Here is a 27,838-nt window from a genome sequence, read left to right as displayed (position 1 = left end):
ATATGCACTTATTTTATTGAGTATATAGTTTTGATTTGGTCATATAATCACGAACAATGCATGCAAAAGTAAAAAAACAGCTTTAATCGAATAATTTTAAACAATGTTAAAAGAATAAAAACCCTGCTCTTAGGCTGTGTAATTTTTATGTGGGACAATAATGAAATACTTTGGTTTGAGCTGATTATTTGTTTGTGGAGGGGAGTATGAAAAACAGAAACATTTTCCCAATTACTATACCACTTCAAGGTAGCTGTGGCCACATAATCATAAATATAGCTAAATAAATATGTCTAAAAAATAGTGCCCCAAGTACTGCTGTCTCCACCAGTCATAAATTGTACTAATTATGTAAAAAAGTTTTTTTTTTTTTTTTTTTTTATAATTTTCTTTTTAATCCAATGTCTAAAGTTTAAAGGTTGTTTTGGGGTGTTTCCTGTATGCTGTATTGATGCATTTACAGTATGTGGGTGTTATTCATAAAAGGCAGCAATTCAGAGATTCATGAGGTTAGAAAGATGACTCCTTATCATTTGTCAGACAAAAACAGCAAAAGTTCAAAATGTAACTTTATCAAACTCCTCACTATATCAAATTAGCAATAGGTGAGCATTAAGCGTCGCATATAAAGATAAATGACTACTCTTTTACCGCTTAAAGAGCCTGTAGTGTAAAGTAGTTTTTAATACATTTGTTTAGGGGCAAACTCACAGCTGCAGATGTCCCTGATTGGTTACATTATACCCTTAGTAATCACAATTTGTTGATACATTCAACTGGAGGCAGAGGAAGCCAAAAGATTTCAACACTGGACAAAATTTTTCTCTCTATTTTGTATGAAAGAGCTATGGATTATGTGCATATAAGACAGCGTATATCTGTATGTGACGAAAAAAGATTATGTGCAAGCAAAAGATGGCCTGATGGTATGGTAAAAGATATTGCCGATATATGACCCAGTTTCAATATCATTGGAGGTTTGGTTAGTGTTCAGAACTGTTTTGTGAGTCAGGCAGTCCTACATTACACAGACCTTTTCCATACAAATGCATGTTTATATCACACACCAAATGTAGCACTCACTGACTATGCAAGCCAAGACATAGAGGTTTCTCTTTCTGCAAAGATATTTATTTTATTAGAAAACATTCAAACCAGATGATCAAAAACCTGAAATTTCTCTCTTGGTAGAGCCAACGTAAATAGAGCTGTTAAAAGATTCCCAAAGCATGTCCCCCAAAAGCCAAAGCAGATAAAGGGGCAGGGGTGCTTTTCAGTCACTTTTCCACTAATGAAATTTGCATGTAGACTTTACATGAGACCAAGGACACCACTCTTGCTGTGCCTTGTTGGCCTAAACCTGGGTAAACCTAGTGGCTTATGATACAGCAGTTGTTCTGTGCTTTAGCATTGTGTTAAAATTTATGTACAATCTCACGTTAAAAACAAAAAGAAACCTTGTATAAGATAGAACTTGAGGCTGATTTTAAATTATTAAATTTAACAACTTGTGCCACATTCACAAAAAAGACAAACTTGAGCCTGCTAAGTGCATGATTGTGGGGTAACTCTTCGTTTGCTAGCATATCTTAATGTCAAGACTTTAGTTTTTTCCAGTCAGAACTTTTCCCAAAGACGATTTAAAGCTGAAACAGCTCCTAAATCTGCAACAATTTAGTGGAATTCTGGAGTCGTAAATATGAAGCTTTATCACAAAAAAGAATTAGCTACACTATAGCTACTGAGCTTATGTGTTTAAAATATTTAGTGTCTATTTAAACAAAAAAAAACCTTATCCTGACTGCAAAGTTATTAAAATGCTTGTTAATTTGTCAGGAATGCAGTTAGCTTACCTGCAGAGAGAGAAGCAATGCAATATTACATTTACAGTTATGTCATTTGGCTGACGTCATTATCCAGAGCGACTCACAATTATACGATGTATACAACTGGGCAGTTGAGAGTTAAAATGCCATGCTTGAGAGTTCAGCAGTGGCAGCTTTGTGGTGCTAAGATTAGAAATTGCAACCTTCTGATGAGAAGTTCAAGGTCTTAACCACAAAACGAGCACTGCATAATGTTGCTACTTAGCAAAAGCAGTTAAATAAAGCTCAAATAAATTGGGACTATTTCAGTCATGTATGAGTAGTAAATACTGTCTATAAACTGTGCAATATGTTTTTTTCTTGAAGGTCACTTACTACCTGCTCATTTAGACACAATGGAATTAAATTAATATGTAGTTTAATAAGAAAATGCATAAATTCTTGCCTTTTTAGTGATTTAATTTTAGTAATGTTTAATATGACAATTAGGTGTACAAATATCCGACAAAGTTTGCATTGTTGTCTTTTTATATTAAAGCATTTCACAATATTTAATAATTGTGACGCTTTTAAACATATCTTGCATGTTTGTGGAATACCGAATTTTCCAAAATATACTGACCCTAAATGACTAAGCAGTGCGGTAACAGTCACAAAATAAGCCTGTTCTTTATATCTGACTGGCTAATTGAACTTCCTTACTTCCAATGTCAACAGACATCACAATCACTTGTTACTTTTTATGATGACTGTCAAACAGAGGCCAGCTTCACCAAGATGCAGTCATTGTGAACATGGAACGCTGCTGACACGTCACATGCCAAAGCCTCCAGACATTCCAAAGTGTTAAAAGCATTTTGATGATTTTTCCATTTTTTTATAGTTGACATCCAAAACAACTTTAGAAGTTTTAGGGGAAGAGGGGGGTAAGCCAAAATTATGGTCACTCATAAAAACTGAATGTCAGTTCATTGCAAATTTTTCTTTTGTGTGTCCAAATATATTAAAGGTTATTTAAAGGGTCCCCTTGATGCTGATGAAAAGTGCTTCTAGTGTTGAGTTGTAACCTGGGTCAGAGTATATTTTTTTTATGCCTTTCTTTACTTTTTTATACTTGCCCTCCAATTTTTTTTTAATCTTAGGCCTAAAAATATATACAGGTTTAAAAATTCCTGTACCGTCTCCTATGCTCTTAAATAAAAAATATCAGGTTGCATTTAAAAAGAGGCAGAAAGGTAAAGTTTCATGTCTGGAATTCAACCTGCACCAGAGCTCTGACTAATTTTTCACCGAGCCCTGTGGCAAATTCTTAAGGCCATTTTTGTAAATGTACTTTTTTCTCAGTCAAAATATCTAACCTTTCAGGCCAAACATCTGGATTTCCAGTACAGTATATTCAAAACATTCTACACATTCAAATCTGAGGATTTACCTTAAATCCATTTACTGCTAACCTACATGCTCCTTCTGCTCTTTTTTTTTTTTTTAACTAGCTATAACCTTTAACTCTGGAATGGAGAATAGTTTCAGCCACTTACAAGTTTTACACGAATTAATTTTTGGAAAGGTGACAGAGTGCCCTGTTTCCACTCTGACTGTTTCGACCACCTTGTATCAACATTAGGCAGCATGCCCACTTATGAAGGGACCTTGGCAACGTGCGGCTAGCACACAAAGCCTGGCTCTGCTGTCCTGTTTTGTATTATTCCTTTACAATTTCTGGCAAGCTGGCGTAAAATGATTGTGGCATTTAGCCATAGCTACAGTGAAGCCCTCAGCGGAAGGGCTCGTTGATAGGTTTTATTAAGTGCACCACATACACACCCGTCTTCTCCTCTGTGGTGCAATAACATTCATAATAAAAGCACTAAGCCCCAGACACATGGCCCCTCATTATACACATCTACACCTATACAATCATAAAAGTGCTTAAAGTACTTACACACACACACACACACACACACACACACACACAATGATGGAAGCATGACTGCCTGCACTAAGTAATATTCCAATGGTAAATGTAGGTTAATGTAAAGGAAACATCTCTCTCTCACACACACACACACACACACACACACACACACACACACACACACATTATGAAAGGCACTATTTAGTCTCTAGAGAGCTTGCTCTATAGCCAAACTGGCTCCAATGGCAATTGTGCACCACACAGCCAATCTTAATCACCCGCCTTATTCATGTCCCTTCTGCGTAAATGTGCTGCCTGACACGGGAATCCCCAAAAATATCTCGCCCTGAAGAGCCCCTATTACTGTGCTGTCAGTTTTTGTGGTTTTCGCCAGTGATAACTATATCTATCTATCTATCTATCTATCTATCTATCTGTCTGTCTGTCTGTCTGTCTGTCTGTCTGTCTGTCTGTCTGTCTGTCTGTCTGTCTGTCTGTCTGTCTGTCTGTCTGTCTGTCGCAGATGTCCAGTTCACTGTGCTCCAGTTCTGAAATCTGCTATCAGTGGCATCAAATGTTTCCTGTCCTAACAATTTATTAACCTTGACATGAGTTGTAGCCTCTTAGTTACTTTAAAATAAACATGTAGACATGTTCTAGATCACAGTTTTATAGGCACATACATACTTATACACACACTTAAAAACAGAGTGCGTTTACAATCCATAATGCTAGGCCTCTTTTCACACACCCAGGCACGCGTGTACACACAAACACACACTCACTGGCACCACTTAGACACGTCGTGCCGGGCCACCATGAAACATGCTGTGCTGACATGTGCCCCGACCGCACTGAGAGGGAAAAAAGAAGTAAATTGTCATTCCTCTCCCACTACTGCTTTTTCACTCCCTTGACGCAGTTGAAAAATAGCAGGGAAAAGAATGTTGGATTCAGCGACCCACTGCAGTATACGCCAGAGTCATGCTTCTGGAACAGACAGAGTGTGTGTGTGAGTGTGAGTGTGAGTGTGAGTGTGTGTGTGTGTGTGTGTGTGTGTGTGTGTGTGTGTCTGTGTGTCTGTGTGTGGGTGGACACAGTGTGTGAGAGCTGAGCAAGAGCTGAGATCTCACATACACTGAATCTTTCTCTAAACTGGAAATGTGCATAAACACACACCATATATACTGCTGGCTTGTCAGTCATACACACACACACACACACACACACACACACACACACACACACACACACAGTATGTTTATTTCAGCACTGTCTCTGTTGAAAGTCAACAGCAATTGGATAATGTGCTGAGTTAACTAGAGCCCATAGCGCTGGACAATGAGTCCCCTTGCTAACTTTGAAGTTGAACTCCACTTTTTGTTTCTTGTTTAGTGGCAGTGACACTGGCAGAGGGCGTAGCCTTGTGTAAAAAGCACTGCTTTGTCCTCTGTTTGGTGGGAAACGTGTTGCTGGCCCAAATGTAACATGCCCGTTTCTTGCCACCTTTTGAAAGTTTCCCACCAAACTCTTTCCACATCCCTCACATCACACAATCAAGGCCTTGAGGTGGCCACTTTTATCAGTGGAAATGAACAAATTTAACATTGGCACAAATCACAGTGAATTCCTATTACAGACCTTACAGGCCAAGATCTTGTTTACTGAAAGATTTTAGATTACATCCTAAAAGCCTAGTTTCATCACCTGTAAGGGATTTGTCATTCGGTTTAGTTTACTGTGGAAAGAACGGAAAGTTTGGGAAAAGTTCTTTCCACTCATTACTTCTCCACCCTTGAGGCCTTTTGTGGACATTGCCACAGTCAGTCTTGCATGTGCATGAAAAGTCTAGTTGTGTAAGGCACAGTTCCTTAAATCTTTTTTTTTTTTTCATACATTTTTTACTTAATTTGAATCTTTTTTCCCTGCTGGACTTAGATGATGCTTTGGGTAAGTGAGGTTTATTACAAAGACAGCCATAATCAAATATACACAATCAATCATCATCTTACTTTAAGTGTCTTTTTTTGTTCTTTTCTTTTTCTTTTCTTGTTCTAGGAGGATGAATTTATGGATTGGTGGAGTAAGTTCTATGCCTCGACAGGAGAGAGAAAGAAGTGTGGAACCTATCTGGAGAAAGGCCTTGACATGCTACAGGTACCTATTGCTAACTAACAGCAGGTGGGAATACTCAGGATTTAATCCTTACCGGTTTTTCTGATTTGCCACGTGGCATGACTGCTATCAACCTGAGACAGTGAATGCTAAGTTCCAAAACTTTTTAAATCATGTAACGTGACATATTTCTTAGACTTCAGTATGCATTACAGAACAGATGCATGTGTGTAGCATCACTTTATAGAAGGCCTTTCCTTCAACCTAGAATGCAATGACAAGTCAGTTGCATTGCAAATTTCAGCTTCACGTTCTTCTAGCCTGACTATCATGTTCACGCTATTAAATTCATTAAGGTCTTATAGGTTTTTGTGGATTTATTGAAATCATTGCTGTTTAATTTTTAATGTATTACCCTAGAAAAATTAGGCACTCCATACAGTATTTAAGTACATAGTGTATAATATAAATTGTATTATAGTGTAGTATTTGAAAGCACTTTGGACCACTGGTGTTCGGATTCTAACAACCTGATGACAATAAGAACCTGAGAAATAAAGAAAACATCATCATTGAATGGCTTTTAATATTAAATCATTTTAATAGACTGCTCAACTGAAATCACATCGGTTTTATTAACTGCCAAGCAAAACCAAAGAAAACAGAAAAAAGAGCAATGGGAACATTGTCTAATGGCGCAGAAACATTAGCTTTGCAGCATGACTTCAAATGTTTGAGCCATTGGGGACAGCACGTGCCGTCTTTCAAGTGCTCGCTTCCCTCTAGTCCACTCCAGCCCACTTCCCACGAGCTTGTCTGTTTAGAAAGCAGCCCTCAGCTGACAACTTTTCCGATGAATTCATGTCGGGGATGCCGCAGGGGGATAACTGGGAGCAGACAGGGGCTCAGCTACTGACATCATCAATTCATTCCCACTTGTTCCACACCACATTCTCCCTGCCACCACAATCTCTCTGTCATAGCCAGGTTTTCCATCCTTTCTAGTCCCAGAAGCGGAGTCTGACCGGCCTCCAGTCATCCTTTGTTTCTCAGGGTTTACCTTGCTCCTGTGTGGAAAGTTTGGTGGAAACACTAAAGTGAGGTTGGGCTTTACTTCTAAGCAGGGAGGAGTCACACTGACACTGACTTTCTCTAAGAACTGCTGTGATCAGCTGTTATTTTAAACGAATGGCGCCTCAGGGAGAGAGAGTGAGACGGAGAAGGAGAGCAACTTTGTGTGATGCGTGCAATGTCACACACTGGTTGTAGGGATGAGACCAGGACACAGAGTGACTCATTTGAAACAACATAGGCTATTTATAGATATTCACTCCTGCTCTCATCAATAAATTGTCTCCTGGGTGGCCTTTTCAATTCCTTTTTAGGTAGCTGAATTTGTGGCATGTTGATATTACAGTAGTGAACACTGTCTCTTCAGTGCATCAGTCATGTCCTTGTTAAAAGCTAATTCTTTAATACAATTGCATTTATAATTATAACCACATTTAAGGGTGTTTCATACAGTTTGAAGTTTTAGTCCCACATTTAAGGTCCATGGCCTAAAAGCGATCTTGGCAATAGATACAATAACATGTGGTGTATTGCCTCAATGGACCATAACCATTATGTAAGTGTATTTGCAATGCTTTCCATGACTGATATCTTCATTTATAACTACTCTCTCAATTTTTGTGAGAGTTTATATTCATTTAGGTCATTTCGAAAGCCTCCAACTGTTAAATCAAGCAGACTGGACTTTTGTGAATTCCATCTTCAACTTTTCTTTCTATTGGTCACATTTTGCTCCCTTTCTCTTACTCACTTAATTTTATTGTCTCTGCAGGTGTATGACACTGAACTGGAAAAAATTGACGGCTTTGAGGGGCTGGCAGATTTCTGTCAGACGTTCAAGCTTTATCGCGGACGCACACAGGAGAGTAAAAATGATGATCCTTCTATAGTCGGAGAGTTCAAGGTGAATCCCTAAATACCTATCTATGTCATTACTCCTTGTCAAGCATTGACCTAATGCTTCCCAAATGCTATAATTGCTTTTGCTTGTATCCTTTCCTGCTTTTAGAGTGAGTAAAAAAATCTAATAACTCTAACATAGAGCCAAATGTGTAGTGTGAGGGATGATCAGGCTTTCTACAAGACCTCGTACAGTACAGTATGTAAAATGATTCTTTTTTATATGTAGAATATGCTTTAATCAAACCTCTATTATTTTGTCATACAGGGAATGTTCAAGATCTACCCATTACCTGAAAGCCCATCTGCCTCTTTGCCCCCACGCCAGTTCTGTCTTCTTCCTCCTAACGGCATAGAAGATTGCTTAGTCCGGGTATATATTATTCAGGCTTATGGTCTGCAGCCCAAAGATCCCAATGGCAAGGTGGGTGCTACACTGTCACTGGCATGTTACTTGCAATTTACCTACTATACATATACATGTACCCATTACGAGTACACCTTGTTATTTGAAGGTTTCCTACATTAGCTGAATCATAACACATTCCTAAACATTGCATACATATTTTCTAAATTGTTATTCTGAATATTCAAAATTTTTTTCCTGTGTGTAGTAATTTTGACTCCCATTCATTAAGCTGACATATGGGTTTCAAGTAATGTTAGAAAAGGTATACAGCATGTAGTGTTTCCTAACAGTTTTATAAGGATGTTTTATTATAATATATAAGAATTTGTTATATATTATATAAGGATGATATATGTTGTTAATACTACGCTATAAGAGCATAGTAATATAAATAAGGAAGGCACCACCTGAAGTGGAGGGTGATTACTAGTCTGAAGATGAATATTTTTCTACAACAGGACACCTTAACAGTACTCACAAGCAGTTTAACCGTAATTATGATTATTATTCATTAAAAAACTAATTTTTTTATCCATTTACCATATTTTTCCATTTACCATACATTTCTAAAACATGTAAGTTTGCTTTTATTTGCGTTATCAGTGTTAGAACATTTATACATGAATAGAAGAAAAGTTCTTGTTTCTCTGTGTATATTCAGTAGCAGTAACACATTGCCTACAGACAATGTCACATTGGGCAGCACGGACCACTTGGATAAATTTTGACACAGTTTATGCGAACATTAAAAAAATATATGACTCAGTAGTTATGTTCATTTTTTGGTCTTTTGTTATCTTCTTAAAGAGGATATTTAAATAGGTTTTCGGCTAACCAAACTTAGCCCTTAAATTAGTTGTCATGTCCAGATTTAAAAACATTCCACATGAGGCTCTGTGAACAATACATTTTCAAAAATCCATCTTGGAAACATAGCACCACAATAACCTAGCACAAAACACAGATCATCTGTACAGTTCTAAACACCCTTACAGTTATAAACTGTATACAGTAAACTGTATAAACTGTAAACTATAAATATTTACATTTTTCAGTTCATTGTATAGTTCAGAAACAGCTAGTCTTTAATGGATTTTAAGAGACAAATGTACTGTATGTTTCTTTTATTTATATTAAACAAACTTGGTAATTTAACAGTATGAAGATATGATGAAACAAATGTAGAAATGAACTATTGTTAAACTTTAATTTAATTTAAAGATCCTCGCTCATAATGAATAACTGCTTTTCCCACTCATAGAACATGGAGAGTTAGTTTCTTCAAACATTTTGCTGATATACTTTGTCATGCATCTTGTGAGACTTCTGAAAGGTGTCCTTTGCTAGTTTGATATTGCTTTCTGACCTTGTGATCAAAGCAGTTCAATAGGATTTAGGTCCAGTGACTGGGCAGGCCATTTCATGATAGATTACACTCAAGCCAAATGTTTGCTGTCTAATTTACGCTTATTGAGCTTAGATGTTTGCTTTAGGTAATTGTCTTGTTGTATGTTTAAATTTTACCTGCAGTCCAGGCGAAATTACAAAGTGTTGAATTATTCAATCATAGCCCTATTCCTTTCACCCAGAATAAGTCTCCAAACTTCCCTGCTGCAAAATGTCAAATTGGGAATTATCTGTCCACAAAACTTTCTTCCAGTCATTCACTGTCCAATTCTTCACAGTTTTTGCCTTTTACCTAGTTTGTTGCACATAAACAAAAAGAACATGCATGTGTCTCAAAAGCAATAAAAAGCTACTGTAGGTGTTTCCAAACTTTTGACAGGCACTGTGGTTCTTGGCATTGTCTGATCAAATGTATTCTGGATATGAAGCTGCACAGTGTTTTATACACATGCATCAATATTATTTACTGTACTTTAAAACAGCTGGAAACATCAGTAATAGACTTTTCCATAAATGATTAATTAAAGAAAAACTGCCACTTGCCAAATTAATCAGTCTGCGGGATGCTAAATGATTCATCTTGTGTGAAATTTCGATCAAATTCTTCTTCCAATTATACATTTGGGTAATACGTGCTGAAAAATCTGGTGGTTTAAGAGTAGAATGTTATTTAAAAAAAGATTGCATGTAATGTAACAGGTTAAATATTTTTTAGGTTCCTCTGTAAATTTATAGCAGTGTGTAAGGATCATCATGGTGAATAAAATCACAAGAAGACTAGTGAGGTATACAAAAAAAAGCCAGCTTTTCCTAGAAGAAAAAGCAAGAAGAATGCACTCTTTTTATTGATGGGCCACAGATGCTCTCTCCTGTGAGTTATTAGCTTTGTACACACTCTGATGATTTTTTTGTCATTACCTACTCAGGTCAAGAGTTATGATATGGAACATTTCACACACACTAGCCTCCACTGAACCCTATAATTATCGTCAAGTTTGGATGTTTTTTCCCCACACTACTAGTGAGAGTGGGGTTGGTCTGAGTCTAGAGAGGTTTTGCTGCTGCATTTGCTGGACACTGATGGATATGCTGCGGTGTGCCTAAATGTGTGTGTCTGTGTGCGCATTATTGCAAATGATTTAATAGATCACTTTTCTTTATCTTACTCTCTCTACACACAGTGTGACCCATACGTCAAGATTACATTAGGAAAGAAATCAGTAAACGATCATGATAACTACATACCCTGTACCTTGGACCCAGTTTTTGGAAAGTAAGTGACTCTCACTCTCACTCTCTTTCTCTCTCTCTCTCTCTCTCTCTCTCTCTTTCTCTCACTCACACACACACACACACACACACACACACACACACACACACACACACACACACACACACACACACTTTCTCCCTTTTTTCTATTCTCTTTTTGCCTCTCATCATGTACATGCAGGCAAATTATCTGTAATATCAGATGGGACTGAAATAGTGCACCAGCAGGAGTCGCTATACTCTTACCAATAGTCACTTCACTATTTCAAGAATACGTGATTCATTACTCTTTGATAATTTAATTCCCATATTGATACAAACCAGAAAATGGTCAACACAAGGGTATTCTTAACCTAAAAAATGCATCATAACATAATTAGCTTTTTACCTTTTTTCTCACAATTTTACACATATTTTTTCTCAGGATGTATGAACTGACATGCTCCCTGCCTTTGGAGAAAGACCTTAGGATCACACTGTATGATTATGACATGATGTCTAAAGATGAAAAGATTGGCGAGACCGTTATTGACCTGGAGAACCGCTTCCTGTCCCGTTACAGTGCCCGCTGTGGCCTTCCCGAGTCCTATTGTGTGTAAGGAGTATACACACACACACACACACACACACACACACACACACATACACACACACACAGATTTTTTTTATACCGCTACTGGATACTATGCTACCCTAAACACCATACTCAGAAGGAACACTTTTGGTTTTTCACAATGCTGCATATTGAAGACTAAAATATATAAGTTTATTTCTATAGTATTGTCTCTTGACAATGCTATGTATTAGTATTGCCCCAATATTTTCTGTGAGCACCATTTAGCACTGCCTTAATCCTTCTGTGCATGAAATTCATCAAAACTGCACAGTTTGTTCTGGGATCCTCTTCTACTCCTCCATAATGACATCACAGAGCTGTTGGATGTTAGACACATGGCGCTTCTCCACCTTCCACTTGAGGATAGCCCACTATTCAATAGGGGTCAGGTCTGGAGACATAATTGGCCACCCCATCACCATAACCTTCAGCTTAAGCAAGGCAGTTGTCATCTTGGTGGTGTGTTTGGTATCATTTTAATGTTGGAAAACTGATGTTCCTCCCAGTTTCTGAACAGAGTGCATAATGTTCTGCTTCAGAATGTCACAGTACATGTTGGAATCCATATTTTCCTCAATGAACCGCAGCTCCCCAGTACCAGCAGCACTCGCAGCCCCAGACCATGATGGTACTACCACTATGCTTGACTGTAGGCAAGAGACAATTTTTGTGCTACTCCTCACCAGGGCACAGCCACATGCTGGACAACATCTAAGTCAAACAAGTTTATCTTAATCTCATCAGACCACAGGACATGGCTTCAGTAATTCATGCTCTTGGACAGGTTTTTCTTCAGCAAATTGTTGCCGGACTTTCTTGTGAGCAAACTTCAGACTTGTTGCAGTGTGTGGTGTATGGTCTGAGCACTGACAAGTGGACCTTTCTCTTCTGCAACCTCTAAAGCAATGCTGGCAGCACCCATCGTCTGTTTTTTGAAGCCAGCTTCTGTACCTGAACCTGTCTTGGAAAATCTCTGCATGACCCTGGTCACTGTACTGTAACTCGGTTTTAGGGTGTTACCGATCTTCTTATAGCCTCGGCCATCTTTGTGGGGAGCAACAATTCTGATTCTCAAATCCTCAGAGAGTGGTTTGCCATGAGGTGCCATGTTGCAACATCCAGTGGTCAGTAAGAGAGAATTGTTCTCAAAGCACCACTTTTTAACTACTCTAATACAAGATACACAGACAAAAACGTGAACATAATGAATAGGACATGTGGCTTTGCATGGTTACATGACGTACAGCTGTTATCACTTAGGGTGTACTTACTTTTGTTGCCAGTTATTTAGACAATAATGGATGTGTATGTTGAGTTGTTTACAGTGGACAGTAAATCTGTACTGATATACAAACTGCACATTAACACCTTAAAATATATCCAAGTTTAATTTCTATAGTAATATTAGTATTTCTATATATTTAAGTGGTAGCTGAAATGTGAGGCATGTACTGTGTATATAGAAACATAAAACATGTAGCATGTACATATGTACAAAGGTATAATTTTAGTATATGTTTATCTATTAATGTAACATCTAATCAGTGTAATGTTCCTGTCCCTGACACTCAACACAGGTCTGGAGTGAACCAGTGGAGAGATCAAATGAAACCCACTCAGCTGCTCCATCGTTTTAGTCAGAGGAGAAACTACAAGCTGCCTGTCTACATGCACGACAGAGTGATTTTTAGAGGCCACGAGTATACCACTGCGGACTTGGGTCAGTCATGCCTCGTACCATAATATGTCTGTATCACGTGTTTAATGTAAATGTTATTTATCGTGTACATAGTAGGAGAGTGAGAAATGAAGGTGTAAGTATTTTCTTTGCAGCTTCTAAATATGTTCTAAATATGACAAAAAGCATGCATGCAATCATCATTATTTGTGCCATGTATCTGTGTGTGTGTGTGTGTGTGTGTGTGTGTGTGTGTGTGTGTGGCATTGCAGAGGAGATAAAGACACACTTCCCTGCTTGGCCTATATCAGCAGAATAAATGCTTGCACATTATGCACATAGCATTGCTAAATCCCATGTAAACATTCAACACCAGTGGCATAGTTATCCCATATCCCTCATTGCTGAAACACTCCTCAGAAAAGGTTGCAATTAGTGTTCTGCTTATTTCCCCTACTTACTATCCCCTACTGTGTCCCGACTTGTCTCGTTTCCTCTGTTCAAAACTCCAAGCATGATAACTGACAAATAAAGCCAAACAAAGGTTTTCTCCATTTTACTATTGAGGCACTGCACACAGCAAGGGAGACTAAGCAGCCATCGTTCCAAGGTCAGCTCCAAATTTACAATGCGCTAGTGCGCTCATTTAACCTAGCCAAGGTCAACACTGCGGTGGGCTTCTCCAGCTCTCTCCATCCTCCAGTTCTCGTCTCACCACCAAGGAATACTAACCCGCTTTGTTTCCCCTCCACGTAACCATAGTGACCCATGCTAAAGTGATTGTCAGGTGGCCTTTTTGGGCTTCCACCTTTTTCATGGTTGACTGTGTGCTTCTATTACTCTCATGTTTTTATCCTCTCTACACCCTGACCATGTTTCCCTCAGGGATGTGACACAGGGTTTGAGTCCATTAACTCAAAAGAGGAAACTGCGTTCTCTGTTTCTCTGTTTCTCTCTCTCTCTCTCTCTCTCTCTCTCTCTCTCTCTCTCTCTCTCTCTCTCTCTCTCTCTCTCTGTCTTGGAAGAGGAAAAAGTTTCTCTTAGAGCAACACAGTAATCATTGGGTCATCCAGAGAACTGAGAAGGATGAACTCTTCAGACCATAGAAATGGAATGCTTCATGAATTTACTTTACAGTCCGTCCACCCCCACACACACCCCACCCCTTTCTCCCAACATTTCATTGATGACTTTATAAAGATGTGTTTCAATTGCCTACTTCAGCTTGAATTGGAGGGTCAAGTCCTGATATTTTTTACACAAAAACAATATTGCGGTGAATATTATGCTTACTGCACATCACTTTTACAATATTAAGTTAAAAGAAAAAAGAAAAAGACATTTGGCTGAAGCTATTTCCTGGTATGCTGAACAAATACACATAGTGAACATTCCGGAAATCACTTACATGCATGCGTTCATTACACATATACACCATAATATTAATGCAATGATGATTGATCTGTCTGTCACTTCATTTCTTCAGTAGATGAGGCAAAGCCAGCAAATCCTCACCTCGGGCCACTGCAGGAGCGGCTGGCTCTGCTGGTGCTGAGGAGACAAGGCCTTGTGCCTGAACACGTGGAGACTAGGGCTCTATACAGCCCAATGCAACCCGACATAGAACAGGTCACACTTGTTTTGTTTTCTTTGTGAAATACTAGGGCAGCAGTGCAGCACCTGAAAATAGTAAACAATAAAGGCCCATGTGATTTTTATTTTTGTAGCAAACATGAATGAATAAATGTAAAATTAACATTTTACAACTAGGTTTGCTTAAAGGTATAAAAAATACAAATATGGAGAGTTATTTATTTTCATATACACTGACCAGGTATAACTTTATGGCCTTAATGGCATTAGAACATTATGACCACCTGCATAATATTGTGTTGGTCCCACTTTTGCTGCCAAAACAGTCCTGACTGTCCTAAATAGTTGGTCTTTTGGATCGGACCACACAGGTCAGCCTTCGCTCCCCATGTGCGTCTATGAACATTGGTTGCCCATGACCCTGTCGCCGGTTCACCACTGTTCCTTCCTTGGACCACTTTTGATAGATAGTGACCACTGCAGACCAGGAACAGACCACAAGAACTGCAGTTTTGGAGATGATCCAGTTCACAATTTGGCCATTGTCAAACTCAGCTCAAATCCTTATGCTTGCCCATTTTTCCTGCTTTTAACACATCAACTTTGAGGATAAAACATTCCTTTGCTGCCTAATATATCCCACCCACTAACAGGTGCCATGATGAAGAGATAATCAGTCTTATTCACCCACTGTTAATGATGTTATAATGTCATAATATTATACCTGATCAGAGTATATGTACCTCTCATTTTGGAACATTGTGTATTTGTATATTATCTTCTGACTAACACTTTTTAATGCTTGTATTCAGGGGCGGTTACAGTTATGGGTGGATCTCTTCCCTAAATCTATGGGTCCTCCAGGACCACCTTTCAACATCACCCCACGCAAAGCAAAGAAGTAGGATTTTCAAAAATAACTTACACTTTTTTACAGTACAAAATAAATGTTTTTTTTCTTTTCAACATTTTTGCACCGTATTCTTTTACAGGTTCTTTCTACGCTGCATAATATGGAACACAAGCGATGTGATACTCGATGATGTCAGTGTTACAGGCGAGAGGATGAGTGACATTTATGTAAAAGGGTATGTCCAGCATGATGTTCTAATGAAGTTGTTAAGCCTGTGAAGATGTGTGATTTTGCTTGGTTATTGTTTCCTTTGTCACACATTTCCTTGTTTGTCTGTTGCCTATGTGACTAATAGTAGCAGTAAGATGCTAAAAGAGAGTGAACCGTGTAAACAAACACAGTTGCAGGGCAACAGGAGCAATCTGTCAAACCCGCTGCCATTGTCTTAGTGAAGATGTCATGTTGGGTAACTAGATTTTGTTTTGCACTTTCAGATGGATGCATGGACATGATGGGAACAAGCAGAAAACTGATGTACATTATCGCTCGCTGGGTGGTGAGGGTAACTTTAACTGGAGGCTCCTCTTTCCCTTCCATTACTTACCTGCTGAACAACTCTGCACTATTGACAAAAAGGTAATTTCCGCCTGTATGAAGGTGAAAATATACTACAGTACAAAACAAGCTCAAATTCATCATTATTTCTTGTGTTACATTTGGCACAAGATTTTTAGCGCTAAATGGCCATCATGATACAGGCAAAAATAATTGTTTAAATCAGCCTGTGGTGAAAGTAGTACTCAAAGGTAATCTAAAGGCCTGATCAGGTCATACAGTTTTAGTCGAGGCTCTCTGGGTAAATGCACAAGGCCTAAGTGATCTTTAGAGCTGCCGCAGAAAGCTCTTGTTATGGAAATTCTCAGAGCAGAGACATACAAGAGAACAAATCGTCTCCGATTGAAGAAATTGGCCGGCTGCTTTGTTCATACCGTAACAAGGTACAAGAAATCTCGTCAAAGCATGTTTACCCTTCATCCCAGCCAAACCTGGTTCAGGGAAAACAGCTGTGATGGACAGGGTACTTAGCATGAGGTTTTGGCAAGCAAGAGATCAGTTATGGTAAGATTTAAGATAGCGGTTGCACCCATTACACCCAGAGTGGGCAATTATGTCAGCTGTCAGTAGATAGATCCACTTTTGGCTCAGGGTTTTCTGGAGTATGCTCCAATTGAAGCGATACATTACGAAGACATTTGTGTGCATTAAAAGGAGAGTGATAGATTCGGTGTGAGAGTTTGTTTTGGTTGGAGCATTGCATGGTTGTCAGGCAGACAGACAAGTCTTGTTTACGGGTTCAGGGCGTGACTTCATTATCCCTACAGTGCTGCTGCTCACATCAACTACTGCTACTGTACGACGCTTGTGCTGTCACGCTGATGGCATCCTGTCTGGCTGCCAGGTGTAGAAGTGGGGTTGTAGTGACACTCTCTCCTAGCAAAGCTTGTCATGTTATATTCTCTTCTGCTCACACTCTAACTCTGTCTCTCACTTACTGTCTAATTCTTTCCCCCTCACATTCTCTCCATCATTTTCTCACTCAGGCTTTCTCAGTCACTCTCAAGGTCTATCAGTTTACATCTGCCTCTCATTGGTATTTTTACTTAAATAATTTTCCTTTCTCACTACAATTACACTTATTTATTTAAAGACACCTGCCCCTTAAGCCCCATGATAAGGTTATTCATTACATAATTACTTTTTTCTGCACTTGTGCCCAAGAATAAAAAAAAAACAACCCTATCCCATGTATTTGGATGGAAAAAATAACATAACAATCAGAAAAAAAAGTAAAATGTCTCTACAAATCTCCCATTAATCTACTAATTAAATGTTTAATAGGTAAAGTGATTAAAATGCTGAGAAACAGGATGACAAGATGTTCACATTGAGTAGGTTAATTAGAGAGGTTTTATATTTCATGTCAACATAATAAGAATATATTAATTCAGGTCATGCCAAAACACATTTAATTATTTTAAAGATTTTTAAGATTTAAATAAAGAGCACAGATTTGTATGCAGAGTTGTTTAAATGACATCACATGTATGTAAATGAGGCTTTTGCAAATGATCAGTGTTCAGTGAAAGCTGATGGTTTCAAAAAGATTGCCCAGGAGAGTAAACTGAATTTTCCATTACATATGCATAATTGCTTACCAAGTAAAATGCACAGGATGTAATGAACCACTGTTCAAATGATTAAAAATACTGCAGTCATGAACGTTTATTTTGTTAACAAAATGCACTATATGGACAGTTTGTGGACCCGATTTGCTGTTATAATAACCTCCACTATTCTGGGAAGATGTTTTACTAGATTTTGAAGTGTGGTTGTGGAAATTTGTGTTCATTCAGCTGCAAGAGTGTTAGTAAAATCAAGCAGTGATGTAGGGTGATGAGGTTTGGGGGGTTGTCAGAGTTCAAGGTGTTCAGTAGGGTTGAGGGCAAAACTCTATAGCAGACTACTTAAGATTTTCTGCTCCAAACCATGTGAACCAAACAGCACCTTCATAGAGTGCACAGGGGCATTGCCATGCTAAACCTGTGTTTGGTCTTTTAGTTCAAAGAAAAATGTAATACCACTACATCCAAAGACATTATATGTAATCATATGACTCAATTTTTGTTATAACTGTTTGAGGATCATATATGGCTGGAGAAATCAGGTGTCCCAATACTTTTTCCATACAGTGTACTGTATATGTAGGAATACATAAGAACTTTAAATACTTTGGGTAATATTGATTGCATAATGATTATTATATAAGGTGCAAATACGAGAAGATTTTTGACTATAAATCTATAATACTAAAGTAGTATTAATTCACTTTTAGATTCTAATACAATCTTGATTTATTGTCTCAAAATCCATAGATTTCATTCTTCATTAATTTATGTAAATTTATTAATTACATTTAATTGTATTTTAAGAATGTAAAATGAATGAATTACTAAAATTATGTAAGTGTAATAAATTGTAAATATTAATCACCTTATATTTATTGAGGGAAACTTGCTATTTTGCTTATGTAAAACATGCAATTTGTCATAGACCTTGTAGGTGATTAAACATTTATAGATCAGAACCTTAGTGTGTTTGATTTTACAGCTCTGCCTTTATTATCTTAAGTTACTATTATCTTTTTGCACATAATATTTACTGCTTGTTATTGTCTTATTATTTGCTGCTTGTTCTTTTAAACGTGTTGTATGTAAAGCATGTAAAGAAAAATGTCCTATTAAATGCATGGCTTTTTCCATTCTGGAGAGCCTGTCATTATTTTCTTGGTTAAGACTTTTTTTTTAATAGTTTTTATTTATTAAAAATGGTCAATACTAATCATTTATTCTTTCTTTAAGAACAACAATTTCCCCTTATCCCAGAAGCTTTAATTATAATTTTACTACTTGCAGTATTGCAACTAAAAGAAATCTAATTATTGATTGACTCATGTAGATTAATATTAAAATTTTAATTATTAAATGCATGTAAGCACATTGATTACTGTAATAATTAAGCATTATTCATACATATTTTTACTGTAAAAATATTCTCTTTGTCTGCAGGAGCATTTCTGGAGTTTGGATAAGGCTGAAACAAAGATTCCTCCTAAACTCACCATTCAGATCTGGGACAATGACAAGTTCTCCTTTGACGATTACCTTGGTACGAACACACAAGTAGCCAGACCTCCAACTCAGCAAGTTCAGTGGTGTTAAACTTTCCCAAACCACAAAACTGTTTGACTGCCCCATTTCTCAGCCTTGACATGACAGCAGTACAAGAAGTGAAAACACTGCATGAAATAGGACCATGTTGATAGAATCCTTATGTTTAAGCATATTCTATATGCACGTGTGTATTGCGGTGCATATGTCTGTATACATTTCTTTATTAGTTTGTTACTTATGTCTGGTCCTCAGGTTGAACCTATGTAACTTGTAGCCTTTGTCCCTGAAGCTACACCACACACAGTGGACCCGTACAAAAATCCATCATTCTTTTTCATGACCACTGTTATTATTGCATTTATTAAACTTATTTCCAGCAAATCAGCACATTCAGGGACGATAAGAGTTATAGTCTTAGGAACATGACTCCCAAAAGAATGATGTACATTGAGTTATGGAGTATGTACTGTACATGTATGTTTAAACAATATATCATACAGTCACTGTGTTAAATTTACATTCACACAGACTTTGGGTGGCAAAGTATAAAACTGCCAAAAACATTTCCTAAATAGAGAATGACAAGAAAAAAATAAATGATAAACAGAAAAATAGCATTTTTTCTTTTGGTCTTTGAATCTGTCAGGTTGTTTGGAAATGGATTTGAATCACATGCTGAAGCCAGCGAAGTCTCCTGAGAAATGTGGTCTAGAGCTGCTCTCTCAGCCCCAGGACAAGCTGGTGTCTCTCTTTGAACAAAAGACCGTCAAGGGCTGGTGGCCTTGTGTGTGTGACAGACAAGGAGAGAAGATCTTAGCAGTGAGTGACATCTAATACACACAAACATCTTGTAGCTATACACAAAATATGCACATGTACTGTGTTTGTTGTGTATGACAAATTACCATGAACAGGGCTTCCAACATCCTTCCTTTGAACAGAAGAAAGCCTGTTTACTCAAAACTCAGTCACAATGGACATCTATGGGCAGTGGTTGGGGTGCAGTAAACATTTATTTTCATTTATTCATTCATTTTTAGTAAAAACTCAGGGTTGTTTAGTATCTAAGCCTGAGCACAGAGCTGAATCAGCTGTACCATCTGCTCCACCTTTATTGGAATATATTTATAAGCAATATATGTTTGTAAAATGAGGGTCCCTGGTGGTCTAGTGGTTAGGATGCGGCGCTCTCACCGCTGCAGCCCGGGTTTGACCCCCGGTAAGGGAACCAACCCCAGCCACTCTTAGTCCAGGTCCCAAGCTCGGATAAATGGGGGGGGTTGCGTTAGGAAGGGCATCCAGCGTAAAAACGTGCCAAATCAAACATGCAGATGATCAGCTGTGGCGACGCCTAATGGGAGAAGCCGAAAGAAAGTTTTATATGTTTGTAAAATGTATGATTTTTTTTTGTTTGTTTAAATATGTATTGTTCATCATTTCTATATAGGTACTATTTTCAGTTCTTATTCTGTATATCTGTTAGCAAAGTAGTCTCTTTTTGATTGGGCATTTAAATCACAAACCCTTTAAGAAAGTGTAAATAACACAATATATACCATTTCCTGTATTGCTCTAGTGTTTAACAGTTGGATAGCAGAAGGAAAGACTTTAATTTACATTTGAATCTCATGTAATATGGTGAATGAGTATACACGTGTTTAAAGTGTATTTGAGCTTCATTTAGCAAATGCAAGGAATGTGATCTCATGTCAATAGCATGGAGGTAAACACAGTCAGGTAAATATAAATAAAGATCCATAATCAGAAACAAGGGAAAGCAGCAAGGGTCAAAAGCAGGAAGTACAATGAAACACAGAACTTAGATGCAGGGCTAAGATATTAAGATATTAACTTACTAATAGCGCAATGAAACTTCTACAACACTACAAATAAACAGAAGAGGATAAAAAAAAGACAAACAAATCAAGATGTAACACAGAACAGGTGCACACAATCAGGTAACAAACCAATAACAGGATGGAAAGGCAGAGACTGGATCAAAACAGAAACCAAAACATAAATACATGGCATTTGTCCCCAAGGAAACACTTGCTGCCTTGCTTTTTATTTTTTTTTTTTAAATCAACAAATTTCCTTTTTTTAGACTATGTTTTGAGTTTTGTTCCTTTCTTAGTACAGGAAATGTGTAAATGTGTGAAATTTGTCCCTCAGGGTAAGGTTGAGATGACACTGGAGATTGTGTCAGAGCAGGAACAGGAAGAAAGGCCTGCGGGTCTGGGCAGAGAAGAGCCTAACATGAACCCTCGGTTGGAAGAGCCACAGTGAGTCAATTCTTTTAACCTTTCTTGTTACTTCCCCAAACACAATATAAACCATTAAGAACATTTAAACTGAATTACCATAGATTGTTGTGTTTATTCATTCTTTTTTGTTGAAATCTGAAGACAAGTGAATACAGGCTTATAACTGACATTTATGACATTGACAATTCTCGTTATCTCTGTGCAGACGTCCAGAAACCTCCTTCCTGTGGTTCTCCTCTCCGTATAAAACTCTAAGGTTCATAGTATGGAGGAGATTTAAATGGCTCATACTGTTACTGATCATTCTTTTCTTCATCCTGCTCTTCCTGGGAGTCTTTCTGTATGCTTTCCCTGTAAGTTCTGGATGGTAATTTTATAGATCAAAGGATAGATGTAGAGTGTGAAATGCTTGTATCGCTCTGATCATATTTCAAGAATGTGGGGACCATTATTTAATATTGCACCTGGATCAAATATTTCTCTTGCTCACACACACATGCTCAATGATGATAAGTGCACTATAGTCACACATTGATTCAGTTAGAAAGCCCTGATTTTATTTATTCCTTAGGCAGTTCTGGAAAATGTTTCAATTACTGATTTTACCATTAGAATTAGGTTATGTCTCTTTCTTGTGAATCACCCAACATGGTCTGATGCCTGGAAACTCGTAAAGTATTCACATGACTCAGTTTATATGAAAAGTTACGAATGTTGGGGTTAAGATCATAGACAGGGTACGTATTCATAAATTTCCTTACAGTATTAATTCGAAAAGCACTAGGTGAAATTCACATAAGCACATAACCACGCTCATTTGAATTTGCATCATTTTTCAGAGCTTCGATTTGAATGACCTGATGTAATTTTTCCATTCGTGCAGAACTATTTTGCTATGAGGCTCGTGGGCCCCTTCAGTGGAATAGGAAATGGGAAACAATAAGCAGAGGAATTCCAGAAGACTCAGAATGAAGGATGGGCTCAGCATTCATCAGAGCACCTTCTACTGTTATGCCGACTACATGCCAAACACCTCCATCTCTGTTACTGGGTTCCTGTGGTATAATCAAGCCATAGCACCTGGGCTATTGTGTATGTGTACACAGAAATCCATGCTGCTCCTACTAATTTCTTGAATAGAAAACAAGCTTCTTAAGGACTGAAGTCTAAACTGATGTTACACAGAGATAAGCTTGTACAATGATATGTGTATGGGCCTCTGATTGACAACTATGCATGTACAAATGACCTGTGTCTTGCTTGTTAACTTTGAGCCCATTGGCCTCGTTTATGACCTAATGCTGAACTCATTGCTCCCTCTGAATTCTGTTTGGCTCCCTACATATACTTTTATCTTTCTTTTTGATTTAAACCCTTCTTCATGCTCTCTGTAAAACTCTGCCCTTCTTAAAGTCAGCCAGGGCCTTTTTTATGCCTTAACATAGAGAAAAAGTGACAGAATTGCCTTTTGCCTCCTCCTGTGCCTTCATTCCTCAAAACCGACCCCTTTTGCTTTCAGTGTGCATTAATGCTTTAGGTTAAGCCTTGGATTTATCCTGTGAACTTGTATGGTCTGAGGCAACCTGCTTGTTAGGAAAGCTCCAGCTGTCAGTGGCCCAATGTTTGTCTAACTATCAAAGCCTCCATAGAAGTCCCTCACTAAAAGTCCCTGTTGTCAGCTATGTGCTAGTTATGTGTGTGTTTTAATATTTGTGTGCATGAAGACAGACTGTATTGAGAAAAAGGAGTGTGAGCGGGTGTGTAAAGGATGTTAAACAGTAAAATAATGTGGAGGTTGTGATTTGAATGAGTTTAGAATCATGCATCTGGTAAAGGTCAGGGCTACTTAAAGCGACTCATAAAAATGCAATCAGCATGATAAAACATACTGACAGAAGTAGGTTATGTGTTATGTTCCCTACTGTGTTGAGTGAAACACAAGCTCAGGGGTTAAAGCACAGCCACTAATATATGGTCAGACGGATGTAAGTGTATAACTACTTCACAATGCTACATCTATTACATAAGACTGACCTTTGTGTGCTTTTAAGTCTTAGCAGTGTGCTTATCTTACATCTTGGGCTACAGCGTGCCATCCTGAACAGCACAGATCAAGAGGACTAGGTTAATCTGAGCAATTGTTCTCTGATTTCCTGGAGTGTGCATGTATTGGCCCAAAAGTGTAGAAAAAACCCTTGATTTGTTCTAATGATTTCAATGTGAGACTGTTTTTAAAATTATAAACTAAGAAAGAATAGAATTTGAGGAAGAATATCAAGAATTAAAAAACGATTGAGGTGTTTGATTATTTTATTTTTTTGGTTTGTATGATTTTGCACTGTAATCAAATTGAGTAAATCTATTGTTTACTTGTACTAATGCTGGACAGTCTGTCACAAAATATTTGAAATAGCTCTATTTTGCATTTTGTTGATATACATAGGCTGAGCCTGTTCATCCAAAGTAATTGAGGATTTACATTTCACTCCAACTTTGACTAGCTATTATGTCAACGATATGCCTTGTTAAAGTTACAAACATGACAATCCTGCCTGTTACTATTTCTGTGAATACAACACTGCTGTTACTTTGAATAAAACATGCTGCACTATCTTTAATCGAGTACTTTGTGTGTTGGAAATATGTTGGCTTTAATTCACTGTGCTTAAAATTGTATGAGCATCCATTTTCAGACAATAAATGGTTAGAACATAGCAATATTCCAGCAACAAAATATATGCCTTGAACAGTAGTATTGTCTTTTGTTGCATCAAGACCAACATTACATTTTATTTTAAAATGGTGTATGCATGAAACACATTCTGCATATTCAGGGTTTTCTAAACCAAGCTGCATTGATGTAGCATGACTGTGGGTTCGAGTTTATGTGATCATCCTTCAGTGCTGAGTGCTTCATGAGTGTGTGTGTGTGTGTGTGTATATATATATATATATATATATATATATATATATATATATATATATATATATATATATATATATATATATATTATATATATACAGTACAGACCAAAAGTTTGAAAGAGGTAGTCACCTGAAATGGTCTTCCAACAGTCTTGAAGGAGTTCCCCGAGAGATGCTTGGCACTTGTTGGCCTTTTGCCTTCACTCTGTGGTCCAGCTCACCCCTAAACCATCTCGATTGGGTTCAGGTCCGGTGACTGTGGAGGCCAGGTCATCTGGCGCAGCACCCCATCACTCTCCTTCTTGGTCAAATAGCCCTTGATGCCTTCAGTGTGACTCTACAATTTTCATAGTCATAAAAATAAAGAAAACTCTTTGAATGAGAAGGTGTGTCCAAACTTTTGGTCTGTACTGTATATATATATATATATATATATATATATATATATATATATATATATATATATATATATATATATACACATACATATAAGAGAGAGAGATTAAGATCCCCTTCACTTTTATTTTGTTGCAGCCTGATACTACAATTGTTCAAATTGATTTTATTTCTCATTAATCTACACTCAGAACCCAATAATTACAAGGTAAAAACAGAATTCTGGAAATATCTGTAAATGTTTTCAAATAAAGTCAACTGAAATACTACAGGTGCATAAGTATTTAGACCCTTTACCAGACCCTTTATTCAGACCTTTGGCAGCAAGTACAGCCTTGAGTCATTTTGGGTATGACACAAGCTTTGCACACCTGGATAGGGACCTTCGGTCCACAGACACACAGATCTCTACAGAGATGTTTTTTGAGGATATCGCTTGCTCCATTCAGCTTCCCCTTAACCCTGACCAACTTTGTCCCATCTCCACACAGAACCTTCGGAGCTCAGTCTGAGTGACCATCGGTTTGTTGGTCACTTTTCTTACTTAGGCTTTTTGTCCACAATTTGAAGTTTGACTATACAAACAGCTCTTGAAAGAGTCCTGGTTGTGCCACACTTTTTCTATTTGATAATTATGGAGCCCACTGTTTTTGGGAATCTTTAGTGCAGCACAATGTTTTTTTGTAGTCATCCTCAGGTCTGTGCCTTGCAACAATCCTGTCTCTGAGCTCTGCAGGCAGTTCCTTTGACCTCATGGCTTGTTTTTTTCCAAGACCTTCTATAGAGAGGTGTGTGTCTTTACAAATCATGTCCATTCAATAAACCGTTTCACAGGTGATCTCTAATCAAGGTGTAGAAACATCTCAGCAACAGTCATGAAAATAGGAAGGCACATGAGCTCATTTACAAGTGTTGATGTAAAGGGTCTGAATTCTTATGTGATATTTCAGGGTTTTATATATATATAATATATAATTTAAAGACATTTCTATAAATTTGTTTTCACGTTGTCATTATTGGGTACTGTGTGTAGATTAATGAGGAAAAAAAATTAATTAGAATTATTGTATTATTAGGCTGCAACATAACAAAATTGTAAAAAGAGAAGAGGGCCTTGAGTTCTTTCAGAATGCACTGCATATAATCAAAGATTCTTTTATGGGCACATCTGTGTTATTTTATATAAACGGTGAATTTAAATTCGATTCATAGGTTTTAATTCTTTCATAAGATAACAGACAAGAGACATTGTAGTTTGCCCAGCTAGTAGCAACTGAGCCACATCACAGTTACCTAGTCCTATTATCTCACTAAGTAGTGTAGTCCTGGAGTGTGTAGTTGGTGTTAGCCTTATAAAAACACATTAACCAACAGGAACTTTGAAAAGCTATGGCACATGAACACAGTGTTTGAGTGTTTCAGTGTTTGCCATGTGGAATGGACCTCCACCAGACCTCGTCTCACTGCCGTCGCCTTGCTGACGCTTTAAATGAGCTGGCCTGCCTTGAAATAAAACAGGAATTTAATCAAGTGTGAATCATTGCCCTGTAAAACTGAGAGAAGAGAGAGAGAGAGAGAGAGAGATCAAGATTGAAAAAATAAAATGAAAGCTTATTCTTATTAACATGTGATCTATTTCTACATTGGAAAAACTTATCTTAAGAATTATCTTAAGCACCTTGGGTAAATGACAAGTTAACTGAGAAATTATGCAAAATGAGCTGGTATGATGCAGGTAGTTTATTTGTTTATTTTCTAACGTTAGACAAAAGCAATTCAGGACATTGTTAATTGTTAATTACATTGTTAATTACACGTCTTTTACATAGATTTGATGTATTTTATTAATGTTCAGTAACGCGAGCTCAATACTTAAACCAAACTACTGCTGATCCATAACATAAAAAGAAGCAGCTCAGTTGTGGTTGAAAAAATAAAAATGAGTACTGTAAATAATCATGATAAGGCAACAATAAATAATTAAATAATACATTTACAAAATGTAACAAAAAAACAAAACAAAACAAAACATAACATAACATAAAAAAACATAAATTATACACTTAGCAAATGTCTGGCTTATGGGATTTAGTGGATATAAACGTTATATTTTAGAGGAGAGGATTTAGACGTGTCGGCACATAAGTGCACAAGAAAATATACAACAAAGCTGCTGTAAGTGATGCAAGCATTAATCATTGACGCAGCAGGGAAAAACCTGCAGATTCAGTTTTTCAAGGAAATGTGTATGTTGAACGTCACAACACCATGTAAAATCTCTAAATGATTCTCCAAAATTTGTTGTCTTTTTATAATTGTTCCACTCTTTGCCAGACTTGACAAAGATCAACACAATGAAAAGTAGGAATAAATAACACTCCTATTCCTTTTTTGCACTTCTACAATTATCATGAAACAAAGCCCAGAGTGTGAATGTAAAAGTTATATAAAAGTGAAGAGTGGGTGACCAGGACTATTGCTGAGTGTTAGCACTGACCTTTGGCCTCCAGGTGATTAAACATCTGTTATTTTAAAGAAATATGTTAGCAAGTTAATCTGCATCTTCTATAAATTAGGTTATTTGCAATAAGGGGGCGTATCCTGGAATTCCTATCAACATCCAGTGTATTTTGAAGTATTTGTGATTAACAGTGAATAAGTAGCTTCATTATCATGATTGTCTACTTACATTCATTATTAAACCAAATATACCTAGTAGGACCTAGAAGAGGAAACTAAAACATCTGAGCCAATAACTAATTTACAATATCTAAAATTTGGTGGAATGATATTTGGTAAGGTAGTGCAGTGGGTATCTTTGTTTTTGGTTCAATCCAGAGCTCATGTTACTGTCTGCATAGACTTCT

General features: G+C 37.4%; 1 protein-coding gene across 1 annotated transcript in view; it reads left to right on the top strand.

The window, feature by feature from the left end:
- The window catches only part of dysf (dysferlin, limb girdle muscular dystrophy 2B (autosomal recessive)), a 76,215-nt gene extending 51,952 nt beyond the window's left edge, over nt 1-24,263 (top strand). Inside the window, exons 43-58 of the mRNA XM_046850951.1 lie at nt 5,680-5,691; nt 5,800-5,898; nt 7,700-7,831; nt 8,096-8,251; nt 10,825-10,916; nt 11,340-11,510; nt 13,109-13,251; nt 14,696-14,838; nt 15,615-15,703; nt 15,795-15,890; nt 16,150-16,291; nt 19,282-19,381; nt 20,033-20,205; nt 21,559-21,668; nt 21,856-22,003; nt 22,534-24,263. Of these exons, the coding sequence (XP_046706907.1) occupies nt 5,680-5,691; nt 5,800-5,898; nt 7,700-7,831; nt 8,096-8,251; nt 10,825-10,916; nt 11,340-11,510; nt 13,109-13,251; nt 14,696-14,838; nt 15,615-15,703; nt 15,795-15,890; nt 16,150-16,291; nt 19,282-19,381; nt 20,033-20,205; nt 21,559-21,668; nt 21,856-22,003; nt 22,534-22,593 (1,866 nt within the window). The 3' untranslated portion in view covers nt 22,594-24,263. The remainder of the gene's footprint in view (nt 1-5,679; nt 5,692-5,799; nt 5,899-7,699; nt 7,832-8,095; nt 8,252-10,824; nt 10,917-11,339; nt 11,511-13,108; nt 13,252-14,695; nt 14,839-15,614; nt 15,704-15,794; nt 15,891-16,149; nt 16,292-19,281; nt 19,382-20,032; nt 20,206-21,558; nt 21,669-21,855; nt 22,004-22,533) is intronic.
- Nucleotides 24,264-27,838: the final 3,575 nt, after the last annotated feature.

Source organism: Silurus meridionalis, chromosome 6 (assembly GCF_014805685.1).
Source record: "Silurus meridionalis isolate SWU-2019-XX chromosome 6, ASM1480568v1, whole genome shotgun sequence".
Taxonomy (NCBI): Eukaryota; Metazoa; Chordata; class Actinopteri; order Siluriformes; family Siluridae; genus Silurus; species Silurus meridionalis.
This window is presented reverse-complemented; position numbering and strand designations above follow the sequence as displayed.